At 34.3% G+C, this 22168-nt stretch overlaps 1 protein-coding gene across 10 annotated transcripts in view; it reads right to left on the minus strand.

The window, feature by feature from the left end:
- The window catches only part of NEK1 (NIMA related kinase 1), a 212095-nt gene that overhangs the window by 102816 nt on the left and 87111 nt on the right, over positions 1-22168 (minus strand). For all 10 annotated transcript variants that reach the window (XM_081795594.1, XM_081795587.1, XM_081795592.1 and 7 more), the window contains one exon: positions 20846-20948. In XM_081795594.1, coding sequence (XP_081651720.1) covers positions 20846-20948 — 103 coding nt within the window. The remainder of the gene's footprint in view (positions 1-20845; positions 20949-22168) is intronic.

Below are 22168 nucleotides of genomic sequence, written 5' to 3' on the forward strand. Positions count from 1 at the left end.
TTGCTCTTCTTCTTTTTCTTTTTCTTTTTTTTTTGTTTTAGGATTGAGATAGGAACTTAGAGTGCTGATTTGAGACCTTTTTCTTTTCCAATTTATAAGCATCTAGTACTATAAATTTCCTTTATAGGAATAAATACAAATATATGTGCTTTAGTTGCATCTCACAAATGTTAATATGTTGTATGTCTATTTTCATTCAGTTCTATAATTTTTTTAAGTTTATTTATTTATTTTGAGAAACAGAGGGAGAATCTGAGCAAGCATGAGTACAGAAGGGCAGAGAAGAAGGAGAGAGAGGATCCCAAGCAGGCTCAGCAACGTGGGGCTCAAACTCACAAAACCGTGAGACTGTGACTTGAGGCAAAATCAAGTCAGACACTTAACCAACTAAACCTCTCAGGTGCCCCTGGTTCTATGTATTTTTAAGTTTTCTTTTATATTTCCTATTTGATACCATATTAGTTAGAAGTGTTTTAATTTTCAATTGTTTGTAGATTTTCTTGTATCTTTCTATTATAGATTTCTAGTTTCATTCCATGATGTTCAAAAATTATACTCTGTAATTCCGAGTCTTCTGAATATAAGGTTTGTTTTATGATCTAGCATATAGTCTTTCTTGGTGAATGTATTATTGCATGTTAACTCATTTCCACTTGAAAAAAAAAGTGTATTGTGCTATTGTTGGGTAGAATGCTCTGTAAGTGTAAATTAGAACTTGTTAGCTTGTGATGGTGTTTAGCTATTCTGTATCATTGCTAATTTCTGTCTAGCAGTTCTATCAATCACTGAGAATGGGGTGCTAAAGTCCCTAACTATACTTGTGAATTTATCCTTTTAGCTGTTAGTTTCTGCTTTATATATTTTGAAACTCCACTGTTTGTTGTACAGCCATTTACAACTGCAATAGTATTTTTAAAATATATATATTTTTTTTAATTTTGAGAGAGAGTGCACTCATATGTATGAGCAAGGTAAGGGCAGAAAGAGAGGGGGAGAGAGAAAATCCCAAGCAGGCTCCATGCTGTCAGTATGGAGCTCAACGAGGAGCTCAAACTCACAACTGTGAGATCATGACCTGAGCCAAAATCAAGAGTTGGCCACTTAACTGACTGAGCCACCCAGGTGTTCCTGAAATGACTTATTGAACTGATCTTATTATATAATGTCTCTCTTTATCTCTCTCTTTGTCCTAAGCAATCTTATTTGCTCTGTTAACAGATTCTTTTAGCTTACTTTAAGAATATTTTTATTTCCCCTTCATTCCTGAAGGACAGTTTCATCAGATAAAGGATTCCGCATCGAGAGTTCTTTTCCTTTAGCACTTGAAAAATGTTATGTCGTTTCCTCCTATACTCCACAGTTTCAGATGAAAGATCTGATGTCATTCAATTTGGTACTGCTTTATAGGTAATATAATATGTCATCTCTTTGTGTATATTTAAAGATTTGTTTCATCTTTTAATTCCAGAAATTTAATAATACTGCTTGATGAAGATTTGTTTATCCTAGCTGGGGATTTGCTCAGCTTCTTACATCTGTAGGTTATGTCCTTTGCCAAATGTAGAAAGTTTTCAAATACTTTTTTCAATCTCACATTCTTTCTCTTGTCCTTTGGGCTCCAATGATAAAAATGTTAAATCTTTTCTTATTGTTCCACAGATACTTAAGACTGAAATACTTTTTTCAGTCTTTTCTCTCTCTGTTGTACAAACTGAGTAAATTAAGTTGATCTTCAAGTTTAGTAATTCTATCTTCCGTCATTTCCACACTATCACTGGATCTATCCAGTGAATTTTCAACTTTGGTTATTATATTTTCCAATTATATAATTTCTATTTGCTTATTTTTTATAACTTCTCTTTCTTCACTGAGATTTTCCTTTTTTATTCACTCAAGAGAGTTTTATCTCATTGAAGCATTTGTTTGAAGCAGCTTTAAAATCTTTGTCTGAGAATTCCAGTATGTAATTCATCTTGATATGAGTGGCACCTCAGTGGCCTTACTCATTCAGGTTGTGGTTTTCCTGGTTCTTGGTATGACAAGTGATTTTTTTATTATGTTCTGAATATTTTAGTTATTATATTAGAAGACTCTTAATGTCTTCAATTTTAGCAGGCAGTAGACCCATTTAGGATTAGCATTTAGGTTCTGGCCTACTTTCGTGGGCTTTAGTACTGATAACAGTTTGCCTCTCTGAATCCTTGTAATATTATTCTAACCAGCTTCATTGTTCTGGTGCTGATGGCTCTCCTGCTCAATCCCTCCGGGTGCTATCTTGTGATGATGAAAGTTGTCTCCCTGATCCATGTGCTGTTACTGGAAGATCTCCTGAGGGTGGGAGGCAGGTGACACTGGGTCTGGGTCTTCTTACATCACTAGACAGAGGGTATGGAGACACAGGTCTTCACGGCTACTACTGTTGTGGTCAGATAAAATCACCTGCTAGTGCCCTAGATGTTGAGTAGAACCGGGAAGGTGCAAGGCTTTGCTGCCAATGTGGGTCAAAATGCTCTCCAAGTTACCTGCCCATGCTCTAGTTGTGGAATGAGGTTGGGGCAGCCTGAAACTTCATTGCTGCCCACAGCTTACAACAGGATCCTGCTGATATTCCTCTTTTCCATTAATTTGGCAAGTGAGATCAGGCTTTTGGTTTTTGTTTTTGCTTTTTTTCATCTACAGTGGATCTGGGATGCAGGCCCAGCCCACAAAAATGGGAAATAAAAAGAAACACCAGGGAGGATTGCCTGGGTGGCTCAGTTGGTTACATGTCCGACTCTTGATTTTGGCTCAAGTCATGATCTCATGGCTCTTAGGATTCTCTCTCTCCCTCTCTGTCCCTTGCCTGCTTGTGTGTGCATGTGTACGCTCTCTGTCTCTCTCTCTCTCAAATAAACTTAAAAAAAAAAAAAAAAAGACAACAAAAAACGAAACAGGGAACCACATACCACACTGTTATTCCTAAGTCCTGAAGTCCCTAGTTAGCTCATCTTCTTCCTTCCACCATATAGAATTCTACCATAATTGTATGTTAACTAGTTTCCAGAGTATTTAACTATATTTAGAAGGGAGGAGCCAGGAAAAGTGGGTTTATGCCATCTTGTTCTGGAACTGTGTTTTAAGTTACTTTTTAGTATCTAGGGTTTTTATAATGCAATATACTTTGTGATGGGACTACTATCATTAAGGTTCTAAAGAGTTACCTGGGACTGTTGTAAAGTTTAAAAGAGACTGTTATGGGCTGAACTTTGATCTTCCAAAATCTGTATGCTGAAGTACCAATGCCTACTACCCTACTATTTGGAAATAGCATCTTCATCAAGTTAAAATGAGATTGTTAGAGTAGGCCCTAATCCAATATGACTGATGACCTTATAAAAAGGGAATTTGGAGCAGATGCACATACAGGGAGAAAACTATATGAAGTGAAGGCAGAGATTAGGGTGAGGATTCTAATGTCAAGGAAGGCTAAAGACTGCCAGCCAACCAGCACAAGATAGGGAAGAGGCATGGGTGATTCTTCCTCACAGTCCTCAGAAGGAACCTACCCTGTAGACGTGTGGGTCCTGGACTTTTACCCTCCAGGACTGTGAGATAATAAATTCCTGTTGGTAAGCCACTTATTTTGTGACATTCTGTTACAGCAGCCCTAGTGGCCTAACACAGAGGTGGTGCATATAAAAGATCTAACATAAGGCCTGAAAGTAAGCTTTCGATAAACACCCACTGTTATTATTAAACTGCTGGTTTAACTATTTATCTACTCTATTGCTTATCTTACATTCTCTTGCTGGCACAAAACCTAACATACTATAGTCAATAAATGTTTATGTAATACTAAATAAATGAATGAAAGAATAAATGAAATGTTTAACACTTAACTGAACATTTTCAAGGCAGTTTTCCATTAGTATAAATAAATACAGAATTATTTAAGATCAGTTAATAAGAAAGTAACATTTCTCAAGGGAAATAATTCAGAAGTTTTTCTAAGTAATTCAACAGAAGAAAATTGATAACCAAGAAAAATTTTGCACATGTCTACCAGGAAACATGTTCAAGAATGTTCAAAGCAGAAATCAAACCAAACTAAATAAATACTGACTGTCAGGAGAATAATTGTGCTATATACACACTACTATCCAGTTATACTCAACTACTGAATGAATTTTAAAAAATAATGTTGAATGAAAAAAACAAGTCCTAGTCTATATATAATTTTCATAATGCTCAAAAACAAAAAAGAATAATATATTGTGTAATACACATACATAAGTGGAAAAAATTATTTTAAAACAACCACAGTAATGATAAATCCACAATTCAGGATAATGGCAACCTCTAGGAGAAGGCAGAAAAAAAAAGGTTAGGACAGAGGATGACAAACAACGGCTCACAGGCTAAATCCAACCTACTACCTATTTCTGTATGGTCCATAACCTAAGAATGGTTTTTCATATTATTAAATGGTGGAAAAAAATGAAAAGAAGAATATTTCATGACCACACATAAATTACAAGAAATTCAAATTTCACTGTTCATAAATAAAGTTTTACTGGAGTTCAGCCACACTCATTCATTTACACAATGTTGACGGTTACTTTTGTGCTACAATGAAGAGTTTGTAGTTATGACAGAGACCTTATGGCTAATAAAGCCTGAAATATTTATTATCTGGCCCTTTATAGAAAAACATTTGCCAATACCTAGATTAGAAAGCAGCATACGGACTGAAATTAGTGGTGCTGTACCTCCTAAGCATAGTATTTTGCTTCATAATTTACACACCTATTCTTTCCTATGTACCAAACATTATATTTTAGAAGGATAAAAAGAGAATAATTTTTAAAGAACTGAAAAAAATATTTTAAAATCAACAACTTAGTACTGAAGAACTAACCTGCTATTAGGATAGTGTTTAACAAGAATCAGCAAACTCTAATACCCAGGTTACATCTAAGTTGCTGCCTGATTTTGTAAATATAGTTTTACTGAAATAGCACCACACTCGTTTGTTTTGTAGGACACCATATGCACTGCAAAGCCCGAAGTATCTACTACCTGCCCTTTTACAGAAAACGTTTGCCTACCCTTGTTCTACAAAATTACCATGTCTAAAAGTTTACCTAAATTAAAGCAAATATTAATATGAGATTTTAAAAAGGAGCAAAAAGCATAGTAAAAGAGCTGAAAGCACAATCTCCAAAGTCACAAGCACTGGGCTTATATCCTGCCTCTGAACATACTACATGATGTTAGGCAGAGTACTAAGGACTGTGAGCTGGTTTCAAAACCTGTAACTTGGTAGTGATAATTCCTACTCCAAAGAATTATTGTTCAGAATTAGATTCTCAGTTACTTTACTTTTTATTCATACTGTTTACATACAAGAAAACAAACCATTTGGCTGAAAGTCTTCCTTGTTAGTTTCCCTAACCTTTGAAAATTTCAGTTTTTGAAAATTTCAGTGACCTAAACAGGGAAAACTTTGAATACATACACAAGCATATAAAATTATTTTTAAATCCAGTTTCTTTAAATTTCAATTCAACCTAAAACTAATTTGTGTTCCAAAGGTTTATTCATAAGTCAGGAGACTTTAATTTCATTTTGCCATAGAAACAATGTTATAATTCATTATGATTTCCCAAAGCACTTAATGAAATATACTCAGCAAATAATTTACAGTTTCCCAATTACAAAAGATTAATTTTTAAGACTCAGAACTTAATCCTGTTTAGATTTGTCTATTTATAATGTGATTTGTAAATGTATTACCTAATACATATCAGGTCTGAGACCTAAATCTGTTACAACCTCTTTAAAATTGCTTCTCTTCATCAGCAAAATGGAGACTTTTATGAGTGATTTTAAGGATAAACCACAATGTAAATGTATATACATTTTCAAACTATACAAATAATGAGCATTAATACTCATTAATAAATAATACTGCCTTAAATCACTGGTTAATTTTTTTTCCTGAAGAGTCAGTGATTATAAATATTCATTTTTGTACTATGTTCTAGGTATAGTTATATAAAGATCTCAGCAGTTACAATGTTGAATTGAGAAACAAAATGTTTCACCGTCCCCAAATATGCATTAATGACCACTATAAAGTTAGTCCCCACGTATTATTCCATCCTCACTTAACACCAGTTTCTATTCACATTCATCACATTAAGGTCCTTGCTGATCAATCTCTCCCTGACTGTTGGATGGTATACAAAGTGAATGACAAAGGAAATTGCAAATTTTGCCAAATATAAAGGATTTCATAAAGATGATGATAGTAATATTATAAAATTATTCAAATCAGATGCAAAATCATCTATAAATATGACAGGATTAGATAAGTTAAGTGAATAAAAGAAAACTGCAAAGAATTATAATGTTGATTCCTCAAAATATTTTGGGTATTAAAAAATTAAGAAATCATCTTTAGAAAACTGCCAGTCTCTGCCATTTCTGAAAAAATGGTTCTTTTTTATATTACAGTTATAAAAGTAGAACATGTAAAATTATGAAGTGAAGGTGTACCATCTTTCATCAATTCTAATAGGAATATTTTTAACATTCTAACATTTTTTAAATGGGGGTCATCTTACAGTCCATGGCATCTTACAATCTGTTATAAACTTACCAACTTTCGGCCAGACATCAGTTGTAACATAAATGTTATATCTGAGTGATGTCTAAATTTTGTTAGTTCTTTCTTGGCGTCATAATCGGACAACTATAATTCCTTGAAGTTTAGATATATCGCTTATGAGCTTGCTCAAGAGGAAACATGACCCCCACTAGTTGTTGAAAACCTCTCATTGATTCCTTTCGATAAGAGCAAGAAAATGCTAGCAATAAAACTGGTAGACTGGTGTTGACTTCTTGAGAGAAAATCCAAGAGATAAAACTGAAGTACTCTTTTAAGAAATGCTGAAGTTTCAATGCACTTGGTGTTACAGAGAATAATATTATTTGAGAAAATATGAACATCAATGGCCCTGATTTAAGAAAGTAATGACTGGAAAGGCAAATTATGAATGTGAAGTAGATTTAGGAATGAATGTCTTTATCAATTTATTTCACTCATATTTTCCTTTTTATGGATTCACAAGAATGATATAATAAAAAATATAAATTCAAAAGTTAATTCAGCAAACATAAAATAAAAAATGAAGTGACAAAAAAGCAATGTATCGGTTAAATTGGCAACAGTTTTTCTCTTTGAGTCAGATGTAAAATAACAATATGACTTACAGTTGTATCTTGGATTTGATAAAATGCATACTGTATTCATTACACAATTCTGTCAAATATTATAATCCTCCTCAGATTAATTACTTTCAAATTAATACAGACTTGCAAATATAACCAAAATTCTGATAAAAATATAAAACAAAATAATTTTTAAACTGCATTTTTCAAGGTAAAACCCCCATCAAACCTCTTTTTCACTCTTTACTACAAAATGTGGATCTCTATTTTAGTTAGGTCTACTTTAAAGTGATCTTTTTCAATACCAACAATGCTGGGCTAAGGAGAGTCTCCTACAGGAGACAGGGTTGCTCAGAGACAGCACGTAACATTATGAATGAGTGTTCCCAAAGACTTTTGGTTGTGTTTTCAGAGTAGACTCTGAACTCCTTGGGTTATCTACCATACTCCTCTCCCACTCTTCTTCTCAATCCTAATTATTAGAGCTGATAAACTCTTCCCTATGGTGACAATACAAGGTCTGTACTCTGAAGTTCCTAGGAAGATAAACGAAGGTCAAAAAATCAGCAAGTTTTTTGTAAGCTACATAACACGCTGTATATAATAATTATTATGTCTATAGTTAATCACCATTCCCCTCACAGTAGGAAACCAATTTACTCTTCCCCACTGAATCTCTCCCTCATCCTCTGCAGTAGTGCCCAAGCAAACAAGGCCAAAAAAAAAAAAAAAAAAAGTACCATGAACTCTCTTGTCAAGAAGATAAGGGAAATGCGATTTCAGGCAAAAACTAGAGACAGCACTTTCTGAGAACTGCAAATAGTGCAGTATTGCTGAAGTTTAAGAGATGAAGAAAGTAACAGAGAGAGGAAAATCAAGAACAGTAAGAAAGCCTAAGGATGGAGGCTTTCAGCTAAGCTAAAGAGGTTTTAATCTACCCTCCAAGCCATAAAGAACCACTGAATAACTTCAAGCAAATGAGCAATGCATTCAGTTTTGCTTTAGAAAGATTACTGGCAGCTCAAGTAAAAGATGCATTAGAAAGATCCAAGATTAGAAGTAAAGAGATGGAAAGAATAGCAAGTGACAAGAATTTCAACAAAGGCAGAAATAAAAATAGAAAAGAAGAGGACACAAGATATTCAGAAGGTAGAAAACATGGGATTTGGTCACTGATCGGATATGAGCTAGATGGGCAGTGACAGAGAGAAGATTCTGAAAGAGCACTTGAATTCCCAGCAATTCAAATCAAAACCTCAAAGTCAAACCCATCTTTGATGGTGATTCTTTACAGTAAGACGGGTAATACAGAAAGGGAAGTACATGTGAAGATAATTAAACAAGTTTAGTTTTGAAAATGTTAAGAAAGAGGGAATGGAAAGCCCAGTTCTGGGTAAGATGTTATAAACACATGCTACCCCTCTTCTCCCACTGAAAAGAACTATAAAATCTGGACACAACATTTGAGGACTCTGAAAAGTAAATAGAAGGAGGTAAATTAGAGAACACCAGAACTCAAAGTACCACCAAGCACATGGTGAGTTATCATTTTTTTAAAACAATCTTTCTTCTGGCTTAAATCTAACTTGGCCAAAAACCTGGAATTAAGCACTCTGGTAATGACAGGTAGAGAAGAAAATTTCTAGGTCTAGCTTACGAACTGCAGAGGGAACTCTTTGGAAAACTTGAGAAGGGAGGAAATCTCCCACTTTTTTTTTCTTTCTCTCTCCTTTTTTAAACTTTCTCATGTGCTGTAGCTCTCAGGAAAGCTCACCACTGTGGTGGCAGCTGAGACAGCAAAAGGAGCTTACAAGAAGCAAAACTCTAAGGGAGGGGAACCTTTGTCTCCTAAGACACTGACGTGCCAAAAAGGTAGAGCCTAGATAGGAAGGCTATACCAGGAAGACTGAAAAGTGGAGCCCCAGGGAAAGGAAAACATCAAGTTGATGGCAAACTGGGTGGAACTCAGGAAAATGACCTCATAAGTTGTTTATAAAATCCTGGGCTCACTGGTAACCTGTGTATGTATGGATATAATCCTGTTCTATACACCAAAGACTCTGAAAATAGAGCTAACAGCTAGACCTCTACGCAGATCTCAGACAGACCACACTGGGCAGTATACATGCAGGACACATCTGAAGGGCACTATAAGACATTGAGAAAAAAAGTCTAACTAGAACTGCAGAAAAGTAGGTACTTGTAGCCTGGGCCTTATAGGTCAACTGTCTGCTAAAACAAAAGCAATCAACAATCTCTGTATGATTTAAACAAAATTCAAAATCTAATACTATGACATCCCAAATGTTCAGATATAGTCCAAAATTAATCAGCGCATGAAGAACCACAAAAAAAAAATTTCAATTTACTTGGGAATATGCAGTTAACATATTATTTAAATGACATTAAACATTAATTATTATTATAATTATATCACTACTATGTTACATAATATAATTATATTATAATATTAATATAATTATCTGACAAAAACTTTAAAGACACTATTATAAAAGTGCTTGAAAAATAATCATGAACAGTGGTGAAAAAAGATTAAAATAGGAAGTGTTAGCGAAGAATAAAATGATATAAAGAAATAAAGGAAACCAGGGGTGCCTGGGTGGCTCAGTCGGTTGAGCATCTGACTTTGGTTCAGGTCATGATCTTACAGTTCATGGGTTCAAGTCCCACATCGGGCTTGCTGCTGTCACAGAGCCCACTTCGGATCCTTGTCTCCCTCTTTCTCTGCTCCTTCCCCGCTCATTTTCTCTCTCTCTCTCTCTCTCTCTCTCTCAAAAATAAACATTAAATCAAATGTTTAACATTTGTTAACATTTAACATTAAATCAAATGGAAACACAAGAAATGAAACATACAATCACCAAAATAAAACATTCAGTAGATGGATCAAATAAGCGTAATGATGATGAAAGGGGCAATAGTAAGAAAACCTGAAAAGGGAATAGAAATTATTCAATCTAAATAAAAGAAAAGAAACTGGAGGGGCCCCTGGGTAGCTCAGCTGGTTGAGGGCCCAAGTCTTGATTTCAGCTGAAGTCATGATCTCACAGTCATGATATCAAGCCCCATAAAGGGCTCTCTGCTGAGCAAAGAGCCTGCTTGGGATTCGCGCTCTCCTTCTCCCTCTACTCCCCCCTCTCTGAAAAGAAAAAAAAAAAAAGGAAAGAAACTGGCAAAAATTGAACAGAGCTTCACAAACCCATGGAACTAGAACAAAGATCTAACATTCATGTGATCAGAGAACCAGAGAAGAGAAAGATTCAGTACTAAAAAAAATATCTGAAGAAATAATGGCTCCAAAATGGCATAAGGCATGAATCTACAAGTCCAAGAAACCAAGCAAACTAACAACAGAATAAACCTAAAGAAATCCATGCCAGAGACAACTTAACTACACTGCTAAAACTAAAGACAAGCAAAAACAAAACAAAACAAAAACAAAAACCACAAAATTTTGAAGCATCCAGAGAAAAATAAGACATTACTTACAGGAGAAAAATAATTTGAGTAGGTGAAGATTTCTCATTAAATACTATGGAGGACCAAAAGAAGACAGGTGACATTTTTTTAAATGATAAAAGAAATGAAATGTCAACCCAAAATACTACATCCAGTGAAAATATTGCTTCCAAATAAAGATGAAATAGAAATGAGGATTTATAGCTAACAGGCCTGATCTAAAAGAACTGCTAAAGGAATTTCTAGAGACAAATGACTTAAGAAAAGCTGGAACATTACGAATGAAGGAACAGCAAAAGAAACAGTAAATATTTGTGTAAATGTAACAAAGTATTCCTGTCTGCTTGAGTTCTGAAATATATTTAAAGTTGCAAGCAAATGTTGCTTGGTAGGGATGTAAATGCACCTAAATATAACACATAAGACAACTATAGCATAAAACGCAAGAGGGTAAAGGGACCTTTATGGTGGAAGGATCTCTACATTCCAAGTAGTAGTAAAATGCTGTTTATTATGAAAAGTAAAGTATGATTTTAATTCCCTTTAGCAACCACTGAAAGGATAAATGAAAAATACAGCCGAAATCAGAAGAGATTAACTGAAATGAAGTAATAAAAAGTGTTCAAATAACCTAAAGTTGGCAAGAATTTGGAAAGAGAAACAAAAAGAGAGAGCAAACAGAAAATTAATAAAGTGTGGGGCACCTGGCTGGCTCAGTCAGATGAATGTCCGACTTTGGCTCAGGTGATGATCTCGCAGTTCGTGAATTCAAGTCCACTGGGCTTGCTCTTCTCAGCACATAGCCTACTTTGGATCTTCTGTCCCCCTCCCTCTGTCCCTTCCCCACTTGTGCTCTCTGTCTCAAAAATCAATAAAACATTTTTTAAAATTACAAAAAAAATGTCATGCATAAATCTAAACATATCAATAATTATATTAAATGCCATTAAACATAATAATATAATTCAATTACATTAAACACACTGATTAAAAATAGGAATTGTTAGAATGGACTTAAAAAAGTTCACAAACCAACTACAGATTCACTACAAAAATCTTACCAAATCAGTCATTACAGGTAGTTTAAAAAGATGAAACTAGATGTACGATGCAAACGCTAATCAAAAGAAACTAGAATGGTTATACTAATATCAAAGAAAGTAAACTTCAGAGCAAAAATAATTAACAAGAATGTGGCACATGGACTCTAAGGTAGCCTCCATAAACCTTGCTTCATGAGGTTGACACCCCTGTGTAATCCCCTCCCTCTGAGCGTGGGGAGAATCTGTGATTTGCTTCCAACCAATAAAATATGACAAAAATATTCATAATTACCAAAAACTAGAAATGACCCAAATGCTCAATGGGTGAATAGACAAACAAATGTAGCACATCCATATGATGGAATATTACTTACCAACAAAAAAGATAAAGCTAGATATAGGCAAAAACTTGGATGAATATCATTAAAATAAATGAAGCCAACTGCAAAGGCTATATGCTGTTATATATGTGTGTACACATCCATACAAAATAACATATTCTTAAAAAGACAAAACTATAGTAATGGAGAATAGATCAGTGGCTGCCAAGATGGGGGGTGCAGACTATATTAAGAAATAACACAAGAGAATTTCTGGGGTGAAAGAGTTGTTCTATGTTCTGACTGTGGTGGTAGTTACATGAATTTATACATGTAACATACATATTTATACATGTGTTATATATATATATATATAATATATAATATATATAAAATATATATATAAAACATACATATTTATACATGTAACACATATATTTATACAGGTGTTAAATTTCAAACTAGTGGAAAAGAAAAATAAAGTTAATCTTACTGTAAGATAATTTTTAAAATAAAATAGTTCTTAAAAACAGGATGCTGATGCAACACCGAGGAAATGATTCCAGAAGCAGCTAGAGAGAAGTTAGGAGAGGTATCTGAATAACTGGTACAGATATTGAAATCATCAACCCCTGATTAAATAATATGTGGGAGCACCCCAGGATATTATTTACAGAAAGAAAATAACCAAGGAGAGAACCCCAGAGAATATCAGCATTTAAAGATTGAGAAGAATCCTATGGAAGACATTTAGAAATAGTAATCAGAGAAGTAACGGATAAATAAAGAGAATATGGTATCACAGAAGCCAAGGAGCAAATACCGAAGTAGTCATGAGATCAAACATCACAGAATGGTCAAGTTTCAAGATGATTTTGTCATAATAAGCTGTGGACTTGAATGGAAAATTGAATAGTAGGTAAGCAGTAAGAGACAACAGGTTCTTCATTAATTTGAAGTGCCTGGCTATAAAGAGGAAGAGGAGGACAGGATGATGACTACGTAGAAATGTGAGGAACACAAATATATTTGTAGGCTAGGGAGGGTTACCAGTAAAGAAGGAACATTCAGAAAAGAGAGTCTGAAATAACTGATGGTTAGATAAGGAAGGTCCTTAAGTAAACAGATGAAAGTGTGAGCTCTAAAGTCAGACTACAGAAATTTAAATACTTATTCTATCATTTAGTAGCTATAAAACCTGAGCTAGTTAATTTTTCTTTATGCCTCAATAGGATATAAACTGGCAATGTAACAGGATCTACCCCAGAGCACTGTTGTGAGATTAGAGTTAATATAAGAACGTAGAACCACACCTAACATAAAGTACCCAATAAATGAGATATTAATAATTATTAGAATTAAAATTATCAAATAGGATGGAATGGGAAAGATGACTTTTGAACAGAAGAAATTCTATCCTTTCCTGAGACTAGAGAAAACAAAGAAAGATTTGGTACAATTACAAATAAATTTATAAGTTTGGAGGCAGAAAATATGAGGAAATGTGGGACTCTTAAGCCTAATTTTCTCTATGAAATAATGATTATCCTCATAGAAAGATAGATAAGGGACAAAAATATAGAGGAAAATTTCCACTGTGGACAATGGGAGAGGCTGCTGACCATGAAGATATAAAAGGATTGCTAGCAGGATTCAGCAGCTTGGCTGAAACCAGAGACCAAAAATTGACCTGACATTAATCACTGTAGCTTTAATTTCCTCCAGCAACGTTCAGAAGCTTGAATGTAAAATAGTCACTAGCTAAGTAACACATAATAAGGAGGGATATGTCAACTCAGAAAGGAGGGCTCCCTAAGGACAGGCCAGTCAATTATACAGGTATGCATATAAGTCTGTGAACTTAATTTTCACATTATTCCAACAAGTTTAAAGGCATCTCTTTTGGAAACTACACAAATGTCCATCAACTGAGGTATAAATAAACAAATTATGGTACATCCACACAATGGAATATGACTCAACATGGAATAAAAAAAGAACAAGCTACCGATACACATCAGCCTCAAAAAAAAACATATATAACTGATAATTTTGGATACAAGTTTTATTTTTAAAACTTTTTATTTAAGTAATCTCTACACCCAATGTGGAGCTCGAACTCCTGACCCTGAGATTGAGAGTGACATACTCTTGCCACTGAGCTAGCCAAGTGCCCCCTACATAAAATTTTTAAAAAGACAAAAGTATAGTGACAGGAGGTACATCAGTGGTTTCCTATAGCTTCTGGTAGATTGACTGCAAAGGGACACAAGAAAACCCTCCCCCAAGTTTTATTGAGATATAAGTGCCAATTAATATTGTACTAATTTAAGGTGTACAACATAATGACTTCATATATATACATACATATGAAAAATAATTATTACAGTAAGTTTAGTTAACGTGAATCATCTTACACAGTTACAAATTTTGTTTTTCTTATGGTGAGGTGATAAAACTTAAGTGATGCTGGAATACTGCTATACCATGCTTGTGGCAGTAGTAATATGACTATATGCATTTCTCAATACTCACTGTGATATACATTCAACAGTGGTGAATTTCATTGTATTTAAATTATATCTTAATAAAACCTATCTTTAAAAAGTTCTTTATTTGAAGACCTGGGTATAAAGTTCTATCAAGCATGTTGATAAAGACAGCTTTTAAAAGGAGCTTCCTTCACCTAGCCTAGTCTACTGTCCCAAGACGTAATCTCTAAAATAACAGGCAAAGAAGAGTATGGTAGGCAGAATTTTAAAAGCTCTAAAGTTTTTCTTTTCTTTTTTTTTTTTAATTAAGCTTTTATTATTTTTCAGGAAGGAAGGCAGGGAGGGAGGCAGAGAGAGAGAGAGAAGCTCCAAGGTTTCTTATTAATTCCTTGCTGCTCCACCAGACTCACAAATGCTACATAATCCCCAGGACTTTATATAGGATGGGTTCTATCTCCATGATTGGGTTATGTTAAATGAGATGACTGACATTAAAATAGAGACATTATGTTAAAAAAAAAATTTTTTTTTAAAGTGGGGCGCCTGGGTGGCTGAGTCGGTTAAGCTCAGGTCATGACCTCACAGTCAGTGAGTTCGAGCCCTTCACTGGGCTCTGTACTGACAGCTCAGAGTCAGGAGCCTACTTCAGATTTTGTGCCTCCTCCTCTCTCTGCCTGTCCCTCACTCATGCTTTGTCTCTCAAAAATGAATAAACGTTATAAATAAATGAATAAATAAATAAATAAATGACATTATGCAGTGAGCCTGACCAAATCACATGAGTCATTTATTTATTTGTTTGTTTACATATTTATTCACTGACGGGAGATACTCGTGAGCTATTTATTTCTTTAAAATTCAACTATGGTTGACACACAATATTATATTAGTTTCAGGTGTATACAGAGTGACTCAGCATTTATGTGCATTACAAAATGATCCCACAGTAAGTCTAGTTATCATCTGTCACTATACAACTTATTACAACATAACTGACTATATTCCCTATGCTATACTTTACATCCCCATCACTTCTTATTTTATAACTGGAAGTCTATACCACTTAATCCCCTTCACCTATTTTGCCCATTCTCTCACTCTTTGCCCCTCTGGCAATCACCAATTTGTTTTCTGTATTTATGAGTCTGTTTCTATTTTGTTTTGTTTGTTCATGTATTTTGTTTTTTAGATTTCATAAGTGAAATCATACAGTATATTGTCGTTCTCTGACTTATTTCACTTAGCATAACATCTTCTAGGTTCACCCATGTTGTCCCATATGGGAAGATTCATTCTTTTTCATGGCTGAGTAATATTCTTGTGTGTGTGTGTGTGTGTGTGTGTGTGTGTGTGTATCAATGGACACTTAGGTTGCTTCAATATCTTGGGTATTGTAAATAATGCTGCAATGAACATAGGGGCATATATCTTCTTGAATTACTCTTTTTGTTTATTTTGGGTAAATAACTAGAAATGGAATTGCTAAGCCAGCTGGTATTTCTGTTTTTAATTTTATGAGGAACTTCCATACTATTTTCCACAGTGGCTGCACCAATTCACATTACAACAGTGCACAAGGGGCCCCTTTCCTCCACATCCTCACCAACACTTGCTATTTCATATCTTTTTGGTACTAGGCATTTTTCTTGACAGGTGTGAGGTGATATCACATGAACTCTTTAAAATCAAAATGTTCTCAAGCTGGCTGCAAAAGGGGCAGTCAGGAATTTGAAACATGAGAGGGGTTTGATGCACAAGAAGTCATCTGTTGCTGAGATGAAGGGGGCCACATGGCAAAGACCTGACAGTGATCTCTTAGAATTATTGATCCCTTGTCAAAAGCTAGTCAAACAATGAAGATCTCAGTACTACAGCAGCAAGAAAGTGAATTCCACCAACACTCTAAGCAGTGAAGAAGGTCTTACCCTACTTGAGCCTCAGATGAGGACACAGCTGGCTGACACCATGATTTTAGCTTTACGAGACCATAAGCAGAGGATCCAGTTAAAACATGCCAGATTTTTTACCCACAGAAACTGTAATAAATCTGTGTTGCTTTAAGCCACTAAGTTTATGTTAATTTCTTACACAGCAACAGAAAACACAGAGAGACCAATTTTAAATAGTATCTCTATCTCATCATAAAAAAGTTCTAATTTCAAACTTAACATCTATGAAGACTCCCCACAGTTAATTTCAGCTCTCACTTCTACTCACTGCCTCACATTACTTAGTGTATGTATTCTTATTCAATATTAAGATTATAAATTACTCTAGAGACAAACTATGTCTGATGAAGCTTTAATTAAGCAACGTTTAATTAATTAACCTACTACCTCCAAAGTGTTTAACAAACTGCCTTGTTGTTAAATTAGCAGATAGAAAAAAAACTTAATATATACTGCACACACCCAACTAAAAAAAATTTTTTTTTACTCTTATCTGCATCTTTCTAAGGTAAAGTTTTATGTATACATTTAGCCATCAAGGGAATGAAGAAATTCTATATAGAGTAACAAAGTGAATCTTGAAAGATCATATAAAAATCCCTGTCAAAATGCACTGCTGATCTCTAAGTTTTTTTTAAGCTTTTTAAAAATTAAAACAAAAATACTAAATTCTGATTGCAAGATGGCAAAATGACTCTATAGCTTCCCTTCTTGCAAAATACTACAATAAAGTTGTTGTTTTAAGTGAATAGACATCAGTGCTCAAAAACCAGCAAAACTCTTAGTAGTCCCAAGAACAGAAGGAATCCAGAGATAAAGAAAAGTCCAGAAAATCAGTTTTAAGTGAGAAACTTCATTAGCAAAAGCATGTCAGAAAGAATACTACCACAGAAGGTATGAGCAACATGAAGCATGCCCTAAGACTTTCTGGAAGCTAAGAATATGAAAAGGTCTAGGAAAAGACAGTGGTTACAGTAAGAGTATTACTTCCATCGTATTATTCATCTCCAAAAGCCAGAAAGCACAGTTAGTTACCTTCAGATAGGAGTGATCAGAGAGGGCTTAGAGGTAAAGGTCAGGCCAATCCTCTGGGTGACTGGTTATAACGAAGAAGAATGAGAGTCTCCTAAGCCCAGAAAATAAACTGCCAAGGTATTTGTCTGCAGAATATCAATATGTCCCATCCATTCTCTACTCTCACTGAAAACTGCACAGAAGACAGTAGCACTCTCCCATCTCACCAGGGGGCCACTCAAAGGTTAGGAGCAATAAGAGATACTCCCAAATATGAACACAGTGTCGTGAACACCAAACATCTGATAAATGCTGACACTGTGAAATAGAGAAGTTAAAAACAGAAGAAACCAAGGTAAGAAGGCCAATAGCACACTAAGAAAAAAAAAAAAAAGACTAATCAATGACTATAGTATTATCAGAAAAATGAGAATATAATTAACGAGATTTAGGGGAAAACAAATTAGAATTCATGGACATGAAAACATAAATTTCTAAATGAAAAGAAATTCATTAGATGGGCTGAACAGCAGAGTAGACAAAACAAAAGAATATGTTAGTGAGCTGAAATTTAAGCCTAGGAATACTTCTAAAACACAATAATAAGAGAGAAAGGGATAAAAAGGATAAAAAAGAAACACAGAAAAAGGGACCTTTGATGAAACTTCCAAGCTAACCATCTAATATGAGTTCTCTTAAAGAGAAAAAGGAGAAGCAGCAGTATTTGAAGAAATGGGGCCAAATTAGTTCTAGACTTAAGGCTGTTCTGGACCTGCCTAGTAGATTTTAAAAGCAAGCCTTGAAAGACTCAAATCGTTTCTAAGTAGCTTAACTGCATCCTAGAATAAAGCCCCAACATATTTAAATACAAAGAAATCCAAGATAAAATACACAATGCTGGGCATCCAATCACAAATTACCGGGTGTATGAAAAAGCAGGAAAAGAAGATTCCAGTGAGGATAAAAATCAACCAAAAATGACAAAAATAACAGAATTATTACAAAAGGTCATTAAAACATCTATTATAACTATGTTCAAATTTTTATTTTTAATGTTTATTTTGAGAGAGAGAGCACAAGAGGGGAAGGGACAGAGAGAGAGGGAGATGCAGAATCCAAAGCAGGCTCCAGGCTCCAAGCTGTCGTGAACTCGTGAACTGTCGTGAACAGGTTCATGAACTCATGAACCTCAAGATCATGACTTGAGCCAAACTCGGACGCTCAACCAACTGAGTCACCCAGGTGCCTCTAACTATGTTCAAATTTAAGAATGTAGAGAAAAGCATAAATACTATAGGGAGAGACGCAGAAAGTATAGAAATGACCCAAATAAACTGTAAATTAAAAAATACAAGATGAAAAAAATTTCTGAGATGAAAAAAATACAATGTCTGGATGAGATTAATAGATTAGACAAAGCAGAAGAAAATATTAATGAACCTGAAGGCTGAAGGTATAGAAAGAAAAACTATCCAAAATGAAAAGTAGAAAAAAGAGCGAAAAAAAATGAACAGAGGGATGTGGAGAGAACATCACACAGTCTAGTGGATGGGTAATGAGAATCCTGGAATCAAAGAGAGAGAACAGAAGAAAAGTTTTCAATAAATAATACATAAAATTTTTCCAAATTTGATGAAAATTATAAATTCGCAGATCCAAGAAGCTCAAAGAATCCCAACAAAATAAACATGAAGAAAACTACACCAAACTACATTGTAATCAAAGTGCTTCTAGTGGGGATGCCTGGGTGGCTCAGTCGGTTAAGGGTCCTACTTTAGCTCAGGTCATGATCTTGTAGTTCATTGAGTTCGAGTCCCGCATTGGGCTCTCTGCTCTGAGCACAGAGCCCACTTCAGATCCTCTGTCCCTCTCCTTCTGCCCTTTCCCCACTCATGCTGTGTCTCTCAAAAATAAAAAAATAAACATTAAAAAAAATTGCTTCCAGTGATAAAATGTTAAAAGTCAGTGGAGAAAAAAGATACATTACATATACAGGAAAAAGATAAGAATGACAGCAAACTTCTTGTCAGAAACAGGCATGCCAGAAGATAACTGGAGAATCATCTTTAAAGTTCTGAAAGAAAAAATTTTCAACCTATATTATACTCACCAAAAATATTTCTCAAAAATGAAGGCAAAATATTTTTTTCAGACATACAAATGGTAATCAAATTCACCAAATAACCACCACTACAAATTATTCAAGCAAAAGGACAAAATAAAGACATTTCCCAAGAAATCTTGGGAAGTTTCTGTCCAAGAGAATTGCCAGAGAATATTCTCTACCATAAAGACAAAGTGAGAGCAGAATAGAATATAAGGAACAGTGATAAGGAAAGAAATATATAAATCTTGATAAGTCTAATAATTGTTTTAAAATATTTCAAATTAAAATCTGTAACTAAAATTCCAGATGCTATTAACTTTGGAGATATGGGGTAAGAGAAAACACAGGAGGTTCTCTTCTACTATCTATAGGAGGGATACAAGCACAAATTAATTCCAAAATCAAAAAACAAACTCATGTGTTAAAAATATAAAGGGTAACCATTAAAACATCTAAGTATCTTTCAATGACATTGCAAAGAAAAAAACTGCTAAAATTTGAAATAACTACATTAATTAACTCACATCGATACCAGTTAGGATCTACTCTAAGTTATAAATCTAATCAAAATATACTACCATATCACTGACTTATTTCCTAGGTTAGCAGGATGCCTCATGGTGTGGTGAGCTGATAGAAACAATCATCAGTTATTCTGTGGACAAAAGGTCAAAAGGCATTTGTATACCTCTACAAGTCAAAACTATTAAGTTTTAAGTACTAAAATAATTATCTAAAAACCATTAATATCTTCTTGGATATGTGACTTAATTTAGTTAGCTGGAATAATTGGAGGTTTTAATATACTTTTGCTTCTAATGTGCTTTTGAAAAGATATGTAGTTATATTTATCTGAAGGTTTCCCATTTTTCTTTTACAATTCTTTGCTACCTAAAAGTATTTAAAACCAAAAGCATGTATGAAAAACAAAGGCAGCAATGTAAAAACTCATTTGTTTTAATATAAATATCTGGGTTGCTATGTCTACTTCTACCCTTTTTAAACAAAGATAGAGCTGTAAACTTACTCCTAATTAAGCAAACCATCAACAGAATTTCACCTTGGTATAAAAGACAAGGCAGAAGAGAAGATATGTCACAACTTTTTATTCAGTAAATGTTTAAATGTTTGTAAAGAAACATAATTCATTTATACCTACCTTTTCCCAGAACTTCACTCTGAATATTAATATGCTCAAAATCTCAAAAAAAAAGAAAAATCATACCATATGCCCTTCGGCTCGAGCTTTATTTTGCCGTGCTTCCCGTTTTCGCTGTAGGAACTCTTCCACTTGTTTAGCTCTTTCCACAGCTAGTTGCCCTTTTTGCCTAAGTAATTCAGACAAATAACAAAATCAGAAATTCTGAACATTAAATATTTCAAAAAGTTAAAAATTAGACTTATTCAAAATGTTCTTTGTTGCAGAATATGAAGACTGATATGAAATAAAACCTTCTTAATGAAGAAATAGCTACATATATATTAGTATTCACTACCTAAATCACGTTCTTTACTATTCTTTTATTTGTTTTGTTTTTGAGTGCACGCATAACTGCGAATAAGTAAGGGGCAGAGAGAGAGGCAAAGAGAATCTTAAGTAGACTCCATGCCCACACAGAGCCTGACACGGGGCTCCATCTCACAACTGTAAGATCATGACCTGAGCGGAAATCAAGAGTGGGATACTAAACCAACGGAGCAACCCAGGTGCCCCTTTCTTTACTACTTATTTTAAAATTGTTTTTTAAGATCATTTGAGAGAGAGTGAAAGTTGGGGAGGGGCAGAGAGGCAGGGAAGAGAGAATCCCAAAGAGGCTCCGTGCTGCCAACACAGAGTCCAATGTGGGACTCGAACTCACAAAACTGTGAAATCATGACCTGAGCAGAAACCAGGAGCAGCCAACTGAATAAGCCACCCAGGTGCCCCGTTCTTTACTATTTTAAATAAAAGTAAAATCTATTCTACTACTCCAAAGAGAAACCAAGGTTTCTCTTATATTTATTTATTCTACATATAAAATTATTTTAGATTATACTTCATTATAGAAGAATCTCAATATTTTCCAGTAGTTAAGTTTTTTCAGAATTCTGTATCAAATATACCTAAAAACCTTCTTTCAACAATATTGAAGTAAAATTAAAGCAGCATAGCAGCAATTTCAAAAATGAAAGGAATAAAAGTTTGTGTGAGCTTTCAAAGACAAAAAGCAATGTCTGAATTCCTTGAATATTAAAAAGTAAAATGGATAGGTTATATTACTGTACCTTTCTCTGACAATTATTAAAGAATGTAAACGTGTTAAGCTTAGGCTACAAATAAAAACTACAAGTAACAACCATTTATTGAACATCTAATATACGTTGTGCCTGTTATTCTGTACCTAATATATACAGTGCCTTTTACATATTATGCCTGTTGTATATTTTGAGAGATAGAAAAATGAATAAAACCCAGCTCCAATAATCAGAGAACTCATAGCATAGTATCAATTGCAGTTAATTTTGGAGGTGAGTCAGAAAGATGAGCAAGTGGACTGGTTGTGCCTCT

The sequence above is a fragment of the Panthera onca genome, chromosome B1 (genome assembly GCF_046562875.1).
Source record: "Panthera onca isolate mPanOnc1 chromosome B1, mPanOnc1 haplotype 2, whole genome shotgun sequence".
Lineage (NCBI taxonomy): Eukaryota > Metazoa > Chordata > Mammalia > Carnivora > Felidae > Panthera > Panthera onca.